Raw genomic sequence first — 20,385 nt, 5'->3', positions numbered from 1 at the left:
GGTTGTGTGTGAATTTGCGGACGTATTTCCAGAAGAGTTACCGGGTTTGCCTCCAGTCAGGGAAGTAGAATTTGGTATTGATTTGATACCGGGAACAGCTCCGATCTCGATTGCTCCATATAGAATGGCACCAGCAGAGTTGAAAGAATTAAAGTCGCAATTGTAAGAGTTGACTGATAAAGGCTTCGTGAGACCGATTTTTTCACCTTGGGGTGCTCTCGTATTATTTGTGAAAAAGAAGGATGGTTCTATGAGATTGTGTGTTGACTATTGGCAATTAAACAATGTGACAATCAAAAACAAGTATTCGTTGCCAAGAATTGATGATTTGTTTGATCAGCTAAAAGGAGCGACATGGTTTTCAAAGATTGACTTGAGATCTGGGTACTACCAGCTGTGAGTAAAAGAGTCGAATGTGCCTAAAACTGCTTTTAGAACAAGGTACGGTCATTATGAATTTTTAGTTATGCCATTCGGGTTGGCCAATGCTCCTACTTTGTTTATAGATTTAATGAATCGCATATTTCGGCCATACTTGGACAAATTTGTTGTAGTGTTTATAGATGACATCTTAATTTATTCAAAAGATGAGACAGAACATGCTGAGCACTTGAAGATAGTTTTGCAAATTTTGAGAGATAAGCAGTTGTATGCTAAGTTTAGTAAAAGTGAAGTTTGGCTTCGGGAAGTTGGATTTTTAGGTCACATTGTTTCAGGTGATGGTATACGGGTTGATCCTAGAAAAATTTCAGCCATTATTGATTGGAAACCACCGAAAAATGTAACCGAGGTTAGAAGTTTCTTGGGGCTAGCTGGGTATTATCGGCGGTTTGTAAATAAATTTTCTATGATTGCTGCTCCTATGACTAGACTACTCCGAAAGGATGTTAAATTTGAATGGACGGAAGAATGTCAACAGGGTTTTGAAGGATTGAAAAAGTTATTAACTGAAGCTCCAGTGTTGGTACAACCTGAATCAGGTAAAGAATTTTTGGTGTATAGTAATGCTTCTCGAAATGGCTTAGGATGTGTACTTATGCATGGCTTATGCTTCGAGGCAGTTAAAATCTCACGAAAGGAATTATCAGACTCATGATTTGGAATTGGCTGCTACAGTGTTTGCTTTGAAGATTTGGCGACATTATTTGTATGGTGAAAAGTGCCGAGTATATACCGATCACAAAATTCTTAAGTACTTAATGTCACAAAAAGACTTGAATTTGAGACAGTGAAGATGGTTGGAGTTATTGAAAGATTACGAGCTTGTTATTGATTACCATCCGGGAAAAGCGAATGTGGTTGCCGATGCTTTAAGCAGAAAGTTGCTATTTGCTTTGAGAGCTATGAACACTCGGTTAAAGGTATCAGATGATGGTTTGATTCTAGCAGAGTTAAGAGCAAGACTGATGTTTTTACAAGAGATTTGTGAAGTTCAGAAAAATGATCAAGATTTGTAAGCCAAGAGAAAGCAGTGTGCAGCTGATACGGGATCAGATTTCAGAATCGGTTTTGATGGTTGCTTGATGTTTAAAAATCGGATTTGCATAACGAAAAATGATAAGTTGATTCAAAAGATTTTGCATGAAGCACATAATGGTTGTTTGGCGGTTCATTCGGGCAGTACGAAAATGTATAATGACTTGAAGAAAATGTTCTGGTGGAGTGGGATGAAAAGAGATATTTCTGAGCTTGTATCAAAGTGCTTAGTTTGTCAACAAGTGAAATCTGAACACCAAGTACCTTCGGGATTACTCCAGCCTATCATGGTTCCTGAATGGAAATCAGATCAGATTACTATGGATTTTGTATCAGGGTTGCCATTAACTCCGGGGAAGAAAAATGCCATTTGGGTAATAGTTGATAGACTGACTAAATCGACTCATTTTATTCTGGTACGTACGGATTATTCTCTTAATAAGTTGGCTGAATTGTATATCTGTGAGATTGTTAGACTTCATGGAATACCTTTGTCAATCATTTTGGATAGAGATCTGAGATTTACTTCATGGTTTTGGCAAAAGTTGCAAGAGGCATTAGGTACGAAGTTAAATTTCAGCACTGCCTTTCATCCACAAACTGATGGACAATTAGAGAGAGTAATTCAGTTTCTTGAAGACATGCTCAGATGTTGCGTATTGGAATTTCAAGGTAGTTGGGAAAGATACTTACCGTTGGTAGAATTTGCTTATAATAATAGTTATCAGACGAGTTTGAAGATGGCACCTTATGAAGCATTGTATGGTCGTAAATGTCGGACGCCATTGTATTGGACTGAACTCAAGGAAAATCAGATTTATGGAGTTGATCTAATAAAAGAAACCGAAGAAAAGGTGAAAGTGATTCGAGATTGTTTGAAAGCTGCTTTGGATAGATAAAAATCTTATGCGAATCTAAAACGAAAGGAAATTGAGTTTCAAGTTGGTGATAAGGTATTTTTAAAAGTGTCTCCATGGAAGAAAGTCCTTAGATTTGGACGGAAGGGCAAGTTAAGTCCGCGTTTTATTGGACCGTATGAAGTAATTGAAAGAATTGGACCAGTAGCTTATCGGCTAGCATTACCACCTGAATTACAGAAGATGCATGATGTGTTCCACGTATCTATGCTACGTCGGTATCATTCGGATCCCTCACATATAATTTCACCGACAGAAATTGAACTACGACCGGATATGACTTACGAAGAAGAACCGATTAAGATTTTAGCTCGAGAGGTTAAGCAACTAAGAAATAAAAGGGTCGCTCTCGTGAAAGTATTGTGGCAAAAGCACGGGGTAGAAGAGACTACATGGGAACCTGAGGAAACTATGAGAAACCAATACGCACACCTGTTTACCGGTAAGATTTTCGAGGACGAAAATCCTTAAAGGGGGAGAGTTGTAATATCCTGAATTAGGGCCTAATCGGAATAGTGGTTTGTGACCACAAATCTGAGATAGAAATAATTATTTTATAATTATTTTTATGTTTATGATATGATTTCATGATTGTGTGAAATTTTCGTGATGAAATCCTATGCCTAAAGTGCTTAAATTGAAATTAGGGACTAAATCGAATAATTTGCAAAATTTGCATTCTAGGAGTTTTTAGTATGAAATTGCTTTGGAATATTAATGAGGAGGTCTTAAATACAAATTTGACCAATTTCTAAGTCTATGGACAAAAATTGGACATGGATGGAATTTTTGGAAAGTTTGGTAGTAAAGGCATTTTGGTCATTTAGTTATTAAAATGAATTAAAAACAAAATTAAAAGCCAATTTTTGTCCATCTTCTTCATTAGGCCGAAATTTCAAGGGTTATCCATAGCTAGGGTTTGTTTCAAGCTTCCAAGCTCCATAGTAAGTGATTCCAAGCCCGTTTTTAATGTTCTTTACGTTTTTGGAATCCCGGTAGCTCGAATTAACTTATGCTAGCAATAATTCAACCTAGGGTTCATATTTGGAAAAATACCCATAGGTGAAATGTGTGTATTTTGGTGTTTTATGATGGAATATGAGGTTTTAAATTATGTTAGACAACTTGTGCTACTCAGTTTTAAGCGAAAATGAGTAAAAGGGCTTAATCGGTAAAAATACCTAATAGTCATAAGTACATGTTAGAGTGTGAATTTGATGTTTCCATAGAAGGGGAAAATGATCAGAATGTCATAAAACATAAGAATAAGGGATGAAGTTTAATTCCCGAGCCTAGGGGCAAAAGTGTAATTATGCAAAAGTTTAGGGGAAAAAATGTAATTTTGCCAAAGTTCATATTAAAGACTATTTTGATGAATGTATGTATTAAATAAGATTAATTTGGCATTATAGATCAAGAGAAACGAGATTCAAGTCGCGATCGAGGGAAAAACAAAGTTTATGAAGAATAGGCTCGGTTGCTAATATTTTGTATCGAGGTAAGTTCATGTGTAAATTTAGTAACATAATTGTCATTTTGAGCAATTTAATGTTGTTTATATGATATGATGCTTATTATTATCATGAATTGTTATGTTTTGTGGTTATTGTTGAATAATATGTAATTATGTGAATTACTTGATGAGTATGAACTATCACCGAGTATCGGTTCCGATATTCCGTGGAAGAAGACAAAGATGTGAGATCGAGGAAAAAGCCCATTTGAACCTTAGGAATAGATTAGAATACAAGTGACATGTCACTAGGATACTTGAGTTCCGAACTCGTTGAGTTGAGTCCGAGTTCGTGAGATGTAACTAGGCATCCGAACTCGTTGAGTTGAGTCTGAGTTCACTTATGGATGCGAATGCCCGAGCTCGTTGAGTTGATTCTGAGTTCACTTATGGGCGGGTTACATGGTAGCTTGGCTACATAAGTTCCGCAGGCTATTGAGTTTGTCTAGCTGCGGGTATGGCACTTACGTTCATGAAATCCGTGTATTCGAATTATATTTCAATGTGTTCAATGGGTGAATCTTAAGTGAATGAGAAGAATGCCTAAAACAAAGGTGACATATTGGTAAATGTGATGAATGAGAAAATTTGACAGGTATGTGCTTAAATCCTCTTGTTGAGAACTTGGTATGATGAAATCGTAGAAAGATATTAAATGCAAATGAAACATGAATGTCTTGGTGTTGTTTATACAAATGATGTTTTATGTGGAATTTCATGATTATGTTTGTAACACCCCGAACCCGAAACCGACACCGGAGTCGAACCCGAGGTGTTAACTGGCTTTAACCCCTTACAAAATTTATTTTCCAGACACTGCCCAATCTGTGTACTAGTCGGCTTAAAAATCATATCTTGAGTTTCGTAACTCGAAATCAGTTTCGTAATTTTTCCCAGAAACTAGACTCATGTGCACATCTATGTATTTTTTTCTAGAATTTTTTGGTCGGGCCAATTAGTACAGTTTATTAGTCAAAGTCTCCAAAGTTGCAGGGGTCGACTACACTGACCTTTGCCCATTACGATTTGGATATCTCCCTGCACGGGACTTCAATACTGATGCCGTTTGTTTCTATGAAAACTAGACTCAGAGAGGAATCTGTACATATATGGTACGACCCCTAATTATCTCTGGTTAATTTATAATGAATTTCCAAAGTCGGAGCAGGGAATCCAGAAACCGTTCTGGCCCTGTCCCACAAAAATCTGATTATTTCTTAATATACTGCCCATATGATCTTTTCGTTACTACCTCATGAAAGCAGACTCATCGAGCTTCGATTACATAATTTATTCATCAATTAATTCCACTCCTACTATTTTTAGTGATTTTTCAATCTCATGACACTGCTGCTGCCAGCATCTGTTACGAAAGTAACTAGGTCCATTTCATGCCTACCCTTGATCCAACTCAATCGAACATTCGTGCCATTTTCGCATGGCTTAAAGTTTACATGCCATAATTCAAACACGACATACTAGCTTATACATGCCAAAATGATCTTCTAAGCACACTAAGAAGAGAATACCAAAACTTGCTATCCGGTGTGATGACTTCAATGACGGCCCGACCCCGCAAAAATAGATGAGTCCAAGCAACCTATAGTGGGTGACAAGGAAACACCGGGTGAGTTTATAACTCAGTAAGTCATAAGCAATGCTCTACTATACATCAATAACATTATCACAAGAGGAACAAAATGGAATGAGACAATTTACTCCATCCATACCGAACCATGCCATAGTTCCTCCAACCTATCGATTCAATTTCATATCAATTCATGCATTCACAATTCATATACTCATCAATAGGACATTGAAGCATTTTCATAAATCAATTTATTTTCGTTACAATCAAACAACAAAACGGCCTTTCACCCATCCTACGATAAATTTTTATGTACGTGACTTCAAGTATAGTTGTCACATAGGTTCAACTTACCGAGCTCAACACCAAGTATAAGCATAGCACATATTAGCCATGTACTCAAGACACTTACCCGACCCGCTGTCCGCGATCGACTCAATAGTGTCGCACACATGGTGTCCATAATAATTCACGGATGTATATTGAGCCCGCACACTCAGTGCTATATAATCAACTCGCACACTTAGTGCCACGTAATCAAATCGCACACTTAGTGCTACATAGTCAAACTCGCACACTTAGTGCCGCATGATCATTTCGCACACTTAGTGCATCGTATTCATTTCGCACACTTAGTGCAACATAGTCATATCGCACACTTAGTGCTGTACAGTTTAATCCCGCGCACTTAGCGCCAATCTCATGGTCATAAATGGTCATCCCGCACGTTTAGTGCCGAGATCAACAACTCGGTACATCTTACCTCTTTTCTTTCATTCAACAATTTCATCATCACATACGTACATGCATATATATATATATATATGTATATTTATTCATTCCATTCAGCATCAATACATACACATTATGACCATTTGAAATAATACCAACTACATGCTTAGTGACTTACCTCGTGTTGGGTAAGACGGTTCCAACTCGGCTACTCGATAACCTTTTCTTTGCCTTTGCTCGATTCACCTCCTTTAGCTCCTTGAGCTAAATCAATAATTTAACTAGTTTAACCATCTTGCTAACCATTCATACTTCAATTACACGTGCATATGTAAATTTGTATATTCGGCAATGACAATGGTAATTTAGCAACCCTTAGTTTAACTCATAATTGTTCATAACACATTTAAAGCATCCACTCCATTCCATCATTTTAAAGCACATACATTACTCAATATTATCCAAATTCACATTCGGCATTTTCACAAACACACATGCCGATTTCATTCACTCATTTCTAATGTTAATTAAGAAATGTCGAATGTCACCAACTAAATGGCATACACACTCACCCACATGTATAAAAATCATCCACACCACCTATAGCTCATTCGGCCTTCACCCTTGCTAGTTTTTCCCATTCTTTTGTCGGTTATATATACATAGTCCTAAGGTAGTATCATGAATGGGCTTACATATATTTGTGTATATATATATATGGCCGAATATGCAAAGCTTAACTCAACATCACCTATGTTCCTAAGTGATGGCCGAATATGTATTTCTATATCTATTCATCAACTATATTATTACCTTCAATTTATCTAGTCACACAATTTCATCTCATGAATACTTGACCCAAGTCTCTCAAAAATGAAACAACATCTAAAATGAACATCCCATTTTACCCCATATGGCCGATTACTACATTAGTTACCAAGCTAACAAATTCAACAATTTCAACCTCATTACAACTTCTACCTATCCAATATAACATGAACACAATCCTCCACCCCTAAATTAGATTCGGCAATCACTTAACCCATTTTAACCTCAACCTTCAAGTTAAAAGCAATTAACCACTCACCATATCCTACATTACTATCCATTTTAATGACATTACACATCTACTAAGAGTTTCAAGCTTCTTGGCCGAACTTCAACCTCAAAATCCTAAGTCCAATCTATAGGATGAGTAGAATTTAAACTAACCATCTCAAACATGCATAGATTTTCAAGAATCCTTCAATACATACCTCATTCTAGTTGCATGCATGGCCAAACCTCTTAGAAACCTTTCCCCTTGGCACCGAATTTTCAAGAGCTTCTTAATCAACTTGAAGATGACCAAATGCCTTAGCTTCACTTTCTTCTTTTCTTTCCTTCTCAAGTCACGGCAATGGGGGGGGAAGAACATGGATGAGACAACTTTGTTCTCATCACCCCTCCCTTTTCATTTCTTTATTACTAACCCTTTATTATATTTTTTTCTCCCATAACACACTAACACAACATGTTTCCAACATGTTTCACCCCATAACATTTTGTCCACTCTCATGCTCATGGCCGGCCACTACTAAATGGGGGGGGGAAATTGACATGCAAGTCCCCCCTTTTTCTTACATGCACTAATAGATCCTTATGCTTTGACCTATCATATTTCAAAATTTTCTCACATAAGTCCTATTTACAAAAATTCACCTACAATTAATCAAAATTCAAATATGAAATTTTCACACATGCATATATACATATAATAAGCATCAAATATGACAGCTAATTATTTTTATGACTCGGTTTAGCGGTCCCGAAACCACTTCCCGACTAGGGTAAATTTTGGGTTGTTACAATGTTACTTTCTATTTGCATGTGAACTTACTAAGAATTTATGCTTACCCCCTTCTTTTCATTCATTGTAGTTGTTGACAAGCTGGCTTGAGAATCGAGATAGGTCGAAAACTCGTTCACACTATCCGAAGGCCTAAATTGGTAAAATGGCTTGTGTGTTTTGAATGTGGCATGTATGCCAAAATACTCACTTTGTGTAAATGATCTTATGATATGGATATGGTTTGGAAAGAAAAGGGTTTGTAAATGATTAGCCATTGGAATGGCCAATCTAAGTCATATTTGATGTTATGTATGTTTAAAATGCTATTTAGTCCATGAAAATCTATAGTAAAGTAAAATTTGCCATAAAATAGAATCTGACAGCAGTAGTGATGTAAATTTGAAAATTAACTAAAAATAGTATAAATGGAATTAAATGATGAGTAAGTTATGAAATTTAAGCCTGATGAGTCTATTTTCATATGAATGGAACAAAAGAGGTATATGAGTTATATTTTGTGAGATATTTAAGTTTTGGTGGAATAGGGTCAGGGTGATCTCTGTATCCCCTATTCTGACTTTAAAAATTCACTATAAATTTTACAAAAAAAATTAGGAGTTTTATCTTACTTGTATGAAATCCTTATTGAGTCTAGTTTTATAAGAAACAAACGGCATAGTCATTAAAACTCTGTACAGGGAGATATCTGATTTGTAATACACAGGGGTCAGAGTAGTTGAACCCTGAAATAGGGGAGACTTTAACTAATAAACTGTACTAATTGGCTTGACCAAAAATTCTAGAAAAAAATTAGTAAATATATATATGAGTATAGTTTCAGGGAAAATTTACAAATATTAATTTTGAGTTTCAGAACTCGAGATATGAATTTTTAAGCGACTGTGATTCAGTTGGCCAGCTTGTCTGGAAATTTTAAAAGTAAATTGTTTGAGCTGTTAAAATAATGAATTAAGTTTAGTAACACCTCAAGCTCGACTCTGGCGACGGTCTCGGGAGTGAGGGCGTTACAAACACGGCCATACGACACAGCCGTGTGAACCAACAGGCCCATAGAACACAGGTATGGGACGAATTTTAGACGCGCCCAAATTTAAAAATCGCGAAACATAGGGACTAAAATTAATCACGGCCGTGTGCCAAAAATCTATATAAACCCCTCACTATTCATCATCCCCTTCCGCAAAATCCCTAACCCTAGCCGCTGCAACTCCTTCACATGCCCCTATTGCCACGCCCGTGTGCCGACCACAACACTACCATCGACGACCCAAGCTCCTCCCTCTACCAAGCTCTTGCGTTTGTTCATTATTTTCTCTTCATTTCGTTTACTAATTTGATTTTTCTTGTTTTATTTTGACTATTAATCTTCATAGTTCTAATGATAGCAATGCTTATACCCTTTGTTTCTTGCTATTCTCGTTGATGGATTATGGTACATTCATTCTTGGGTTGCCATGGACTTCAATCTATTTCTCATATTATCATTCCCATATGCATTCATTCATTAGGCATTATTCTCGTATTCCTATTCATAGTAATGACTTAAAATATCTGATCAGGTTATTTTTTAGCATAATCTTTTTTAGTACATGACTCCTATGAAGTATATTTATTTAGTTCTAACATGCATTGCATATTTTTCCATGCTATTGTTGGGGAGTGCTTTTATTATTGTTTATTTCATCTTGCCATTGTAGATATCATGTCAAATCGTGGTAAGAAAACTGCTATCCCCGCTTCAAAGAAGTGGAAAGGAGCAGCGTCCTTCTTGGGTCCTACCGTGGAGATCAGGCACCCCTTTATTCAGTTTTCCTTGGGACCCCAGGAAGAACTCTTTCAGATACTTCGGGCCCGACCCTTAGGTGTGGGCCGCTACATTGACTGGGCCACAATTGAACAAGTCCAACTGGCTGACGCGGTCAAAGCCCTTCTGTCGACTGATCCATGGGAGCTCTTCTTTGAGATCATCGAGCCGACATACCTCAGTGCTCACACTGGAACTCTGTTCGACCTTTCACTTCCAAATCGTTCTGATAGAGCTTGATGATCCAGGAACGGTCCAGTTCTGCCTTGGTGGTTTGGTTAGCCAGTTGAGCGTACCTGAGTTTGGAATCGCACTGGACTGTACACGGAGGAGTTCATGGACGACAACGAACTCGACACCTTCCATCGCCATATCCAGTATTCTCCTTCAAAGTGTTGGAGTGCTTTAGTCCCTGAATCGACCACCTATGATCCTAGCCGCTCTAAGGCATCAGCCCTCGCCCAATCCTTGTGGTACCTACACGCCATCTTGGCCCACACTCTGACAGGACGGCGAGAGAGCACCGGTGTCATCAACACTCACGACGCCTATTTCTTGTGGAGCATGGTGAACGAGCACGTCTTCAACCTTGCCTATTTCATTACCCTCACCATCTGCCATCAGATGGAGCGGCATAGGAGATGAGTCATCTCCATTGGCCCCTATGTGACTAGACTAGCACGGTATTACGAGCTCCTCAACACAGCAGCACAATCATCCTCCCTCACCCTTATCAGCCAGATGTCCCCACAGAGCATCTCAAGCATGCTTCATATGAGGATAATCGAGCGACGACGTGGAACCGATCCTCCTCAGTATTGCCTCGTCCAGTCAGCCGAGCAGGAGGATCCAGAGGACATTCCTGATAATGTCCCTCCACGACACGAGGACCCACCATCTCAGTTACCACCCATCCATCGTCTAGTTCATGCGGCGGCTTCATACTATGACATCTCTGAGCACCTTACTCGATTTGAGCATAGTGTTTTTAGCGCTTTGATCACATTGATGCTACTCTTCATCAGATTTCTCAACACCTTCACATCTCATTGCCACCACCACCTCGCCAACCATCCGGCAATGACGATGTTTAAAAACTTGTTATTTATTATTTTTATTTTCACTTTTATCTTTATTTATCTTCTTATAGTACTTTTTATTTTATTTTCCTTTAATACTATTTCATTTTTAGGTTTTATAATTTTAATAAAACAATTTATGCTTTCAGCTATTTCTTTCGAGTAATTATGCTTCTTTATATTTCCTAAAGAGTTCTTGATTTTATCATAGTTATTAAGAGCTCCAAAGCTCACCATCACTTAGGAACTTGAAACTCCATTGGAAAAGGTTCTCCACGACTGCCATGTCCCGCCCGACCACCACGATAACCTCTTCACTAAACACTGTGGTTGTAGAACCCAACCTCTACCACCACCGGAGTATCCTCCTCCAATCTTATCATTGCCTTGGCCTATTATTCTCTATAACTCCAATTCAAGGAGTCCATTCATCATTCAGGAAGTTTCACTTCTCTCCCTATCTTATGATCTTATATCTATATCGTCGTAAATCTAACTTTGTACATTGAGGGCAATGTACATCTTAAGTATGAGGGGGTTGTTTATATCTTTATCAGAAAAATCCCTAAATTTTATCTTATTCTTATGTGATCTTCTCATATCAGTATTAGAATGAATTTTGATTAATTTATGATATTTATTGATATGTCTTGAATTAAAACATAGGCATTCATGCATTGATGGTTTAAACTTTAAGGAATTAGAGAATCAAGCATGATAAGTTGATTTTTGAGTTTTAAAAATTTTTAAGTTGTTTCCCTAAGTTCAGGTATTATCTTGAGTTGAAATTCACAGGTTTAACATCAAAAAGCCATAATTTTTGTGAGATCTTGAACCTTTAAGAGCATTTATTATTTCTTTCATGCTCACTTTTATTGTTGCTTTGAGTGCGTCAATCCTGATTTGTTATTCTAAAACTTTCTTGATTATGCATGTCAAGACTACACCATTTGATTTGATATGACAAGATGATAAAGGCACTTAGGTTTAACCCACTCACTCCATAAAAGCCTACCTTCACAATTAACCTTTAGTGAACCCTCTTGAGCCTAATAACCCATTCATTGATTTACCCTTAATATTAACCCATAACCAATTATTGTTGAAATCCCTTAAATTAATTTTATCCCTATTTTTGTCGAGATTTGATTTGAATAAATTGCTTAGCTATGTTTTATTTTTGATAGATAACCTATGTTATTTGACTTGTTCTTAAAAAAAATACAATACATACATATATATTAGTAGTAATTCGTTGTTTTTGAGCTTAAGTGTTTAATTCCATATTCTGAGAAGAAGCTCACTTGTATTCGATTGATAATTAGTTATTTTTCTAGTTAGGTAATTTTTCAATTCAATCTCGATTCTAACCTGTTCTTTCAGTTTGTGACCACAACCCCTAACCAAAGCCACATTACAACCCTCTAAAGACCTTTTGATTGATGTATCATCTCAATATATAGTGGTGGAGATTTGATTTTCATGCAAGCCTATGGTAATAACTTTTCATATTGACTAATGAGTGCTTCATTTATCGTCCTCAAACACCTCGAGTGATTTGAGTGAATCTTTAGTGAGGATGTTAAACTTTGTGATATTTTGAATCAAATGTAATCATTTAGATGAGGGGAGACACATATGTTTTCATGATAAAATGCTCAACTTGGAATGTTTGAAACTTTGATGTTCTTCTAGTTGATTTCTCATTGTATGATTACTTATGGTTTATTTTGAGATATTATTCATAGGGGTTATAAGTTGAGAAGAATTTTTTTGATTGTGAGTTGAGGATTTTGCTTGAGGACAAGGAAACGCTTAAGTGTGGGGGTTTTTGATAAACTGTAATTTATACATATTTTTATCCCATGCTTAGCACATTTATGGATGATTTCTCCTTAGATTTGGTGAATTCGATACTCCTAATTCTTTAATTTCATTTTTTATACTTAGGTGAGCACAGGAGAGTAAAAGGAACGAGAAAAGGGTCGAAAATGGAGAAAATGGGCCAACGTGGGAAATCAACACGGCCTGGACTTCCTTACACGGGTAGACCACACGCCCGTGCTTATTTAACAACCTTGAACACTGATTGAAGAAATCGCACACGGGCGTGTACCTGTTGAGCCCAAGTCTAATTCTATTCGGAAAAGGGCACTCTTTAACGCTTTTATGCATTCTAAAGCCTATTTAAACACACTAGAGGAGGATTAGAGGAGACACACAGAGTAAGAGGCAAGGAATTACTCAAGGAAAGCCGATTGATCCATCTCAGAAGCCGGATTCATCGTCAAGACTGAGGATCTCCCTTCAATTTCCTTCAGAAGTTTTGAGTTTGCTTTATGTTTTGTTATATTTATTATTTTGAGATGTTTTCTTTCATAATTATGAACTAAACCCCCTAAATACCTAAGGGGAATGAAACCTAAGACGGATCTTGTTATTATTATCTGAATTGTATGATAAATATTTGACTTGTTCTTAATTATGTGTTCTTAATTCTTGTTTTAATACTCTAGGATATTGATTCAAGTTAATGCGCTTATTCAGAGGAGCAAAAGTCCTTGCCTAAGAGTAAATTTGTTGTAATTAAGCGGAGTTGATTGCACGCCTAGAGATAGGGTGCCAAGATTTTGCCGGATTAGGGTGAAACCTAATAAGGGAGTCCATAGATCGAGTTAATGCAACACTAGGGTGTTAATTAGAAAGAGATTTCAATTAATCAACCTAGGGTTAGACGTTATTAGTCTCGAGAGAGATAATAATAGAGATTTCTACGGATCAAGTCAAATGAATAAATCGTCTGAATCAGAGTCCAATAACAAGTGAAGTCTAGGTGGATTTTTCCTTTGGTATTGTCTTAATCAATCGAGTTTTACCAAAAGCTTTTCCCCAATTTTCTCTCTATGCACCCTTAGTTTAGTTAATTAGTTTAGATAAACAAATCCCTTAATTTTTAGGCTAGATAATAAAAAGAAAGTAATTACAAGTACTCTTAGTTCCTTTGGGTTCGACAATCCAGTCTTGTTAAAGCTATACTACTGTTCGATAGGTACACTTGCCTTTATCGTGATAATAGTTAGTTTCAAGAATGATTAATTATAAATTTTAAACCTGTCGCGAATATCACGTATCAGTTGGACAAAATGTTGTGACATTCAAATATGGGAATACATCTACTTAGGGCAATTACAATCCCAGACAAGGAAATTACAATTAATAGCAGTAGAACTACAATCAGCACACTTAGATAAATCCAAAACAAGGCCAAACACATCCACGCCAAAATCTGATGTAGCCACAAAACTCATCAATACCAAATCAACATGTTTAAGGACATCGATAACAACTGTACACTCAAGCTTCAATTTCTGACCTTTTAGCAACTCTTTAGGAGTTAATGCGGGAGCATATTACCGTACAGAAGCTATGTTTAAGGGAATTCATCTTCCATTTGAGCATTGGAGGTACAGTTAGGCCAATTTGCTTCAAATCTAAATACTAGACCACCAAGTTCATTACCTAGTGACACGAAAAATCCTAGTCCAAGGGGGAAAGAACATTGTAAGGTTATCATTCTTAGAAGTGGTAAACAAACTAGCAAACCGTTTATCAACTCTACTACAGCACCTCAAGATGCGAATGGAGTGATCACTGGTGAGAAGTTTGAATCTGAAGAATTTTTCAATGCATCAGAAAAAGAAGTTCCACAAATTGTAACTCATATGCCTACTATTCGACCTTCAAAACTATCAATGCAATCAAAGGTGTCGGTGCAAGTAGATATATCCCTGCCTTTACCCTTCCCACAAAGATTCAGGAAGAATGAGCATGACAAGCAATATTAGCATTTCCTGGACACACTGAAGCAACTGTAGATCAACATTCCTTTAGTTGATGCTTTAGTACAAATTTCAAGTTATGGAAAATTTATGAAAGACCTCTTGTCCAAGAAGAAAAAGCTCGCTGATATTGAAACTATTGCACTAACAGAAGGTTGTAGTGCTATTTTGACGAACAAGTTGCCCCCTAAATTGAAAGATCTTGAGAGCTTTACCATTCCATGTTCAATTGGCAATCAGTATTTGGGTAAGGCTTTATGCAACTTGGGAACTAGCATTAACCTAATGCCACTATCTACTTTTAGGAAGTTGGGAATTGGTCACGTGAAATCTACTATGGTGACATTACAACTCACCGATCGATCCTTGGCTCAACCTGGACGGCAAATAAAAGACGTCTTAGTTTGTATGGATAAATTCATTTTTCTGGCTGATTTTATCATACTTGACTATGTGACAGACAAGGAGGTTCCCATAATCTTGAGACAACCATTTTTAGCCAGTAGCTGAACTCTGATTGATGTGTATAAAGGTGAACTAACCATGCGACTTAATGATTAGCAAGTCACCTTCAGTGTTTTTGAATCTGTTCCATGCAATAACAAAGAAGAATGCCATACTATTGATGTGCTAGATGATCTAATTGAGGAATAATTCAATGGCTAAAGCATAGCACTCTTTCAAGAGTTTGTAGTGACATCTAATTTTGAATTCTTAGCTGATTATGATAGCACGGTTGAAGCTCATAATCTTGAACTCAAGCATGGATGGCAGATTGAATCCTTAGACCTAGCCAATAGAATAACCCCAATTTTCAAACCATCTATTGAAGAAGCTCCTACTCTAAAATTGAAACCACTACCTCATCATCTTTAATATGTCTTTCTAGGTGATCATAATACTCTCCCCATTATTGTCTCCGCAACACTAGACGCAACTCAAGAAGAGAAATTGGTCCATATTCTCAAGCAATATAAACAAGCTATTGCCTGGATTGTTGTCGATATTTAATGTATTAATCCTTCTTTTTGCATGTATAAGATCAAGTTAGAAAATGAAGGCAAGCAATTAATTGAACATCAAAGAAGATTAAATGAGAAGATGAAGGAAGTTGTCGAGAAGGAAATCATAAAATGGCTTGATTATGGAATTATTTACCCAATTTCTAATAACAATTGGGTGAGTTCAGTGTAATGCGTGCCTAAAAAGAGTGGCATCACTATGGTTCACTATGATAAAGATGAATTAATTCCTGTACACATTCCCACGGGATGGCAAATTTGTACAGATTATCCCAAATTGAATGCGGCCACAAAGAAGGATCACTTCCCACTTCCTTTCATCGACCAAATGCTGGATCGACTTGCTAGAAAAGTCTATTATTGCGTTTTAGATAACTATTTTGGGTACAATCAAATTGCTATTGCACTGGAGGATCAGGAGCAAGCAAAGTTCACCTGCCATTTTAGTACTTTCTCTTTTTTCCATATGCCTCTTAGTCTTTGTAACGCATCAACCATATTTCAAAAGTGCTTGATGGCAATATTCTCATATATGATCGAAGACTCTTTAGAGGTGTTTATGGATGATTTTTCAGTCTATGGGAATGATTTTGATCATTGTGCTGACAATTTGGATAAAGTACCGAAGCAATGTGAGGACACACATCTTGTCCTGAATTGGGAAAAATGTCATTTCATGGCAACTGAAGGCATTGTGTTAGGACATCGCATCTATAGTCAAGGCATTCAAGTAGACAAAACTAAGGTGGAAATCATTGAGAAATTACCTCCACCAACCAACGGGAAAGGTATCTACAATTTTTTGGGACATGCGGGGTTTTACTGACGGTTTATTAGAGATTTTTCAAAAATTGCAAATCCCTTATGCTCATTGCTAGAACAGAATTGAAAATTTGTCTTTGACGATGCATGTCTGAATGCCTTTATTCAGTTAAAAAAGAAGCTAGTGAATGCACCCATTGTCGTTGCACCTGATTGGTCTCAACCTTTTGAAGTTAAATGTGATGCAAGCGACTTTTTTGTGGGTGTAGCAAAACTCTTTCATATGCTCAACTCAATTATACCACAACAGAGAAAGAATTGTTGGCTATAGTCCTTGCTTTCGACAAGTTTTGTTCCTATCTTGTTGGCAAAAAGGTTACTGTATTCACTGATCATTCGTTGTTAAGATATCTCTTTTTGAAAAAGGATGCCAAACCAAGACTGATACTTTGGATATTACTGTTGCAAGAATTTGACATCGAGATAAAAGACTGTAAGGGTTCAGAAAATCAAGTTACAGACCATCTATCTCTGTTGGAAGTTAGAAGTAAAGAAGGAAACATACTTCAAATTGTCGACACATTCCCATATGAAAAGTTATTTGCTGTAGATGCAACCCCTTGGTATGCAGATTTTGTTAATTATCTAGTGTGTGGAAAACTCTCATTGGGTGTCACAGACCATCAAAAAGAAATATTTCTTCGTGACGTAATGAAGTATCATTGGAACGAGCCATATTTATTCAAGGTATGCAATGACAACATTATTCGACATTATGTTCCGGAAAAGGAGATGCTTTCAATCCTGAAGCATTGTCATGATGCTCCTTATGGAGGTCATTTTTAGTGGTATGAGAACTACTGCTAAAGTTCTCCAATCAGGATTCTACTGGACGACATTATTAAAAAATGCCCACAATTTTGTGAATCAATGTGATAGGTGTCAGTGCACTGGTTCTATATCCTGACGCAATGAAATGTTACAGCAGCCAATTATGGAGGTTGAATTATTCGATGTTTGGGGTATGGATTTTATGAGACCATTTCTGAGTTCATTTGGAAATCTATATATATTAGTAGCTATTGACTACATCTCGAAGTGGGTGGAAGCTGTTGTAGTCCCAAAGAGTAATGCAAAGACAGTGCTAAACTTTTTTGTCACAAGTATACACTCACCCAATTTGGCACACCAAAGGCAGTGATTAGTGATCAGGGTACACACTTTCATTGCAACCAAGTGGTGACCGCACTGAACATATATGAAGTTAATCATAGAATGGCTACTACTTATCATCCGCAAACCAATGGACAAGTTAAGAACATTCTTGAGAATGTTGTAAACCCTTCGAGGAAAGATTGGTATTCCCAACTAAATGACGCTTTATGGGCATTGCGGATAGCATACAAAACTCGTTTAGGGATGTCGCTATATCAATTAGTTTATAGGAAAGCATGTCACTTGCCAGTTGAACTGGAACACAAAGCAATGTGGGCAATTAAGCAAGTGAATAGGGATTATGAAGTGGTTGGAAAGAAAAGATTGTTGGATATCACTAAACTAGAGGAAATTAGGAGAAATGCTTATGAAAATGTTGCAATTTACAAGGCAAAGACCAAACAATGGCATGACAAGATTATTTTACGGCAATAATTTATCACAGGTCAACAGGTTTTATAATTCAATTCTCGATTTAAATTGCACCGAGTTAAATTACGTTCACGTTGGTCTAGACCTTTTTGAAGTTGTTGCTATATTTCCTCATGGTACAGTCACAACTTGAGATCTACGTGATGGACACCAGTTCAAAGTACATGGACAGATGCTGAAACACTATTTTGGAAATAATGATCAAAAGCAAGCAGAGAACATTAAATTGGTCAAAAAATTTTAATTTTTAATCAGTATTTCGTGATTTTAGTTTATTTTATTTTATTTATGTTTTGTTAAAGTTTGTTTTCTTTCTTTTTTATAGAATAATTAGGTACAATTGTCAACTCATTAAAGTCTTACTGTCAGCATATTCCATATGTCTGAACTACCATTTATAGCTTTTCAGAATTCAGAGAAAGTCATATTCCATAGTTGGATCAAAACTCACTTAGTTGTTTGATCCTTATAAGCGGTCACAATTTCTGTTGGACACAGCTCTTCCTACCTGCCCTATATCTTTCCACAAAACAACACACCTCTCCATCTTCCTCTTTCACTCACTATAAATGCTTCACTGTACCGATTGTAACGCATTCAAGCAACCATTTTTATTTCTTTTATCTTCTAAAAATCCTATCTTTTTACCTTTAAACCTTTTTCCCTCAACAAAAGATGGCAAAAACAAGAGGCTCGGTCAAGAAAGCCACCAAAACTATTAAGGAACATGCATCCTCTATTACCACAATCTAAGCCACCAAAACTATTAAGGAACATGCATCCTCTATTACCACAATCTGTGAATCGGAATCCCCCAGGCCAATGCAGACAAAAGAGCCAGTAGTCTTTTTGAATAAAGCGGCAAAGGAATGATTTCACAATAACACATTGAAGCGCAACTTTCATCCCAAGCAGGGCATTTCTCTTTCGCCATAACAACATTTGGGTAAACAAGTCTCCAAAACCATCTCAAAGTTAAAGTGGAAAACTTTTTTCAACCATCCTAGAAGCTACTCGCCTTCACTGGTACGTGAATTTTATGTGAATCTTTACGGTCATGAGTTATTGTTTATTTTCATTTGAGAAGGTTTAATACCACGAGACGTTGCAAACATCAACGAGCTATACAAAACCAAGGTCAATGTCGACGAACACTCCGAGCTCATGGATGGTATCATAGATAAAAAAACGAGACATGTTTGTGAGAGACTTGCGTGTCGAGGGAGCAGTTTGGACGGGTTCCCATCAAAAGAACTATACGATGCACCGTCGCTTCCTTAAGCTGCAAGAAAGAATAACTCGAGCAAGAATATGCCGATACTGAAGGAGGCGGAGACCAACAAGACAAAAAAGGGAAAAGCCAAAGCCGACAGTAAAAGAACTAACTTGAATACAAAGACATCTTTATGGTGCAAACTGAAGGATGTCAAAAAATGGTAAATTCCATCAACAATAGGCAGATCAAGCTTGTCACTACAGTAGAAGATATAGAGAGATCCTAGAATTTTTTTTATACTTATAGCAAAGCTTAAAACAGTTTTATTATAGCCACATTAGGCCAATTGAGCCCATCCTTACTACCAGAATTCCCTATGTTTCCACCAATCATTCACAATTATGACCTCTCTTCCTCAGATGACGACTTAGAAGACCCATTGTGTTGGTCTCTGATAATGAGAAAGAAGAGGAATCCAAGGACATTGAAGAATGCTTGCGAAAGATTGATAGCTTATTTTAGGATGGTATTTTTGCTGATCAAGAAGACATTGTTGTTGAGAAGGAAGTTCATGCTACAGAAGCAGAAGTTGTTGCTGAAGAAGAGGAAGTCGCTGAAAATGAGAAAAAAAAAGAAAAAGAAGATTTTGTTGAGAAGGTTGTCACTGCACCCGAGTCTATGGGTGAAAATATTGATAATTTGGAGTGAACAAGAGTGAGACTGGCAGAAGTTGTTGAGGTCACCAGTGAGGAGCAATGCAATTCATAGGCAATAGTGGTCTACACTAGACCACTCCAAGTGGCCTCTCCTACACAAACAGCTGCAGATGATGCCAGGACTGAGCTAGGAACTGAAGAGCAGTTTGACAACCGTGCAAAGCCCAAAGAAAAAAAAAAGTGCTCCAGGGATAAAAAAATGAAAGAAAGAGGAGAAGAAAC

At 37.0% G+C, this 20,385-nt stretch overlaps 1 protein-coding gene across 1 annotated transcript; it reads left to right on the top strand.

The window, feature by feature from the left end:
* Positions 1-14,890: 14,890 nt before the first annotated feature.
* On the top strand, positions 14,891-20,155 carry LOC121211396 (uncharacterized). The gene is made up of 2 exons (XM_041084157.1): positions 14,891-15,268; positions 19,970-20,155. Exons 1-2 carry the CDS (start codon positions 14,891-14,893, stop codon positions 20,153-20,155), a joined length of 564 nt encoding a protein of 187 aa, XP_040940091.1.
* The last annotated feature ends 230 nt before the right edge of the window (positions 20,156-20,385 follow it).

Source organism: Gossypium hirsutum, chromosome A12 (assembly GCF_007990345.1).
Source record: "Gossypium hirsutum isolate 1008001.06 chromosome A12, Gossypium_hirsutum_v2.1, whole genome shotgun sequence".
Classification (NCBI taxonomy): Eukaryota; Viridiplantae; Streptophyta; class Magnoliopsida; order Malvales; family Malvaceae; genus Gossypium; species Gossypium hirsutum.
Note: the sequence above shows the minus strand (reverse complement) of the source record. Positions and strands in the feature narration are given on the sequence as shown.

What these genes read in the sequence shown, in the direction of transcription:
- LOC121211396 (XM_041084157.1), top strand. Translation starts at nt 14,891, where the DNA reads ATGAAAGACCTCTTGTCCAAGAAGAAAAAGCTCGCTGATATTGAAACT. An exon ending in ACTATGTGACAGACAAGGAG is followed by an intron (nt 15,269 to 19,969) that starts GTTCCCATAATC and finishes AGCTTATTTTAG; the next exon opens with GATGGTATTTTTGCTGATCA.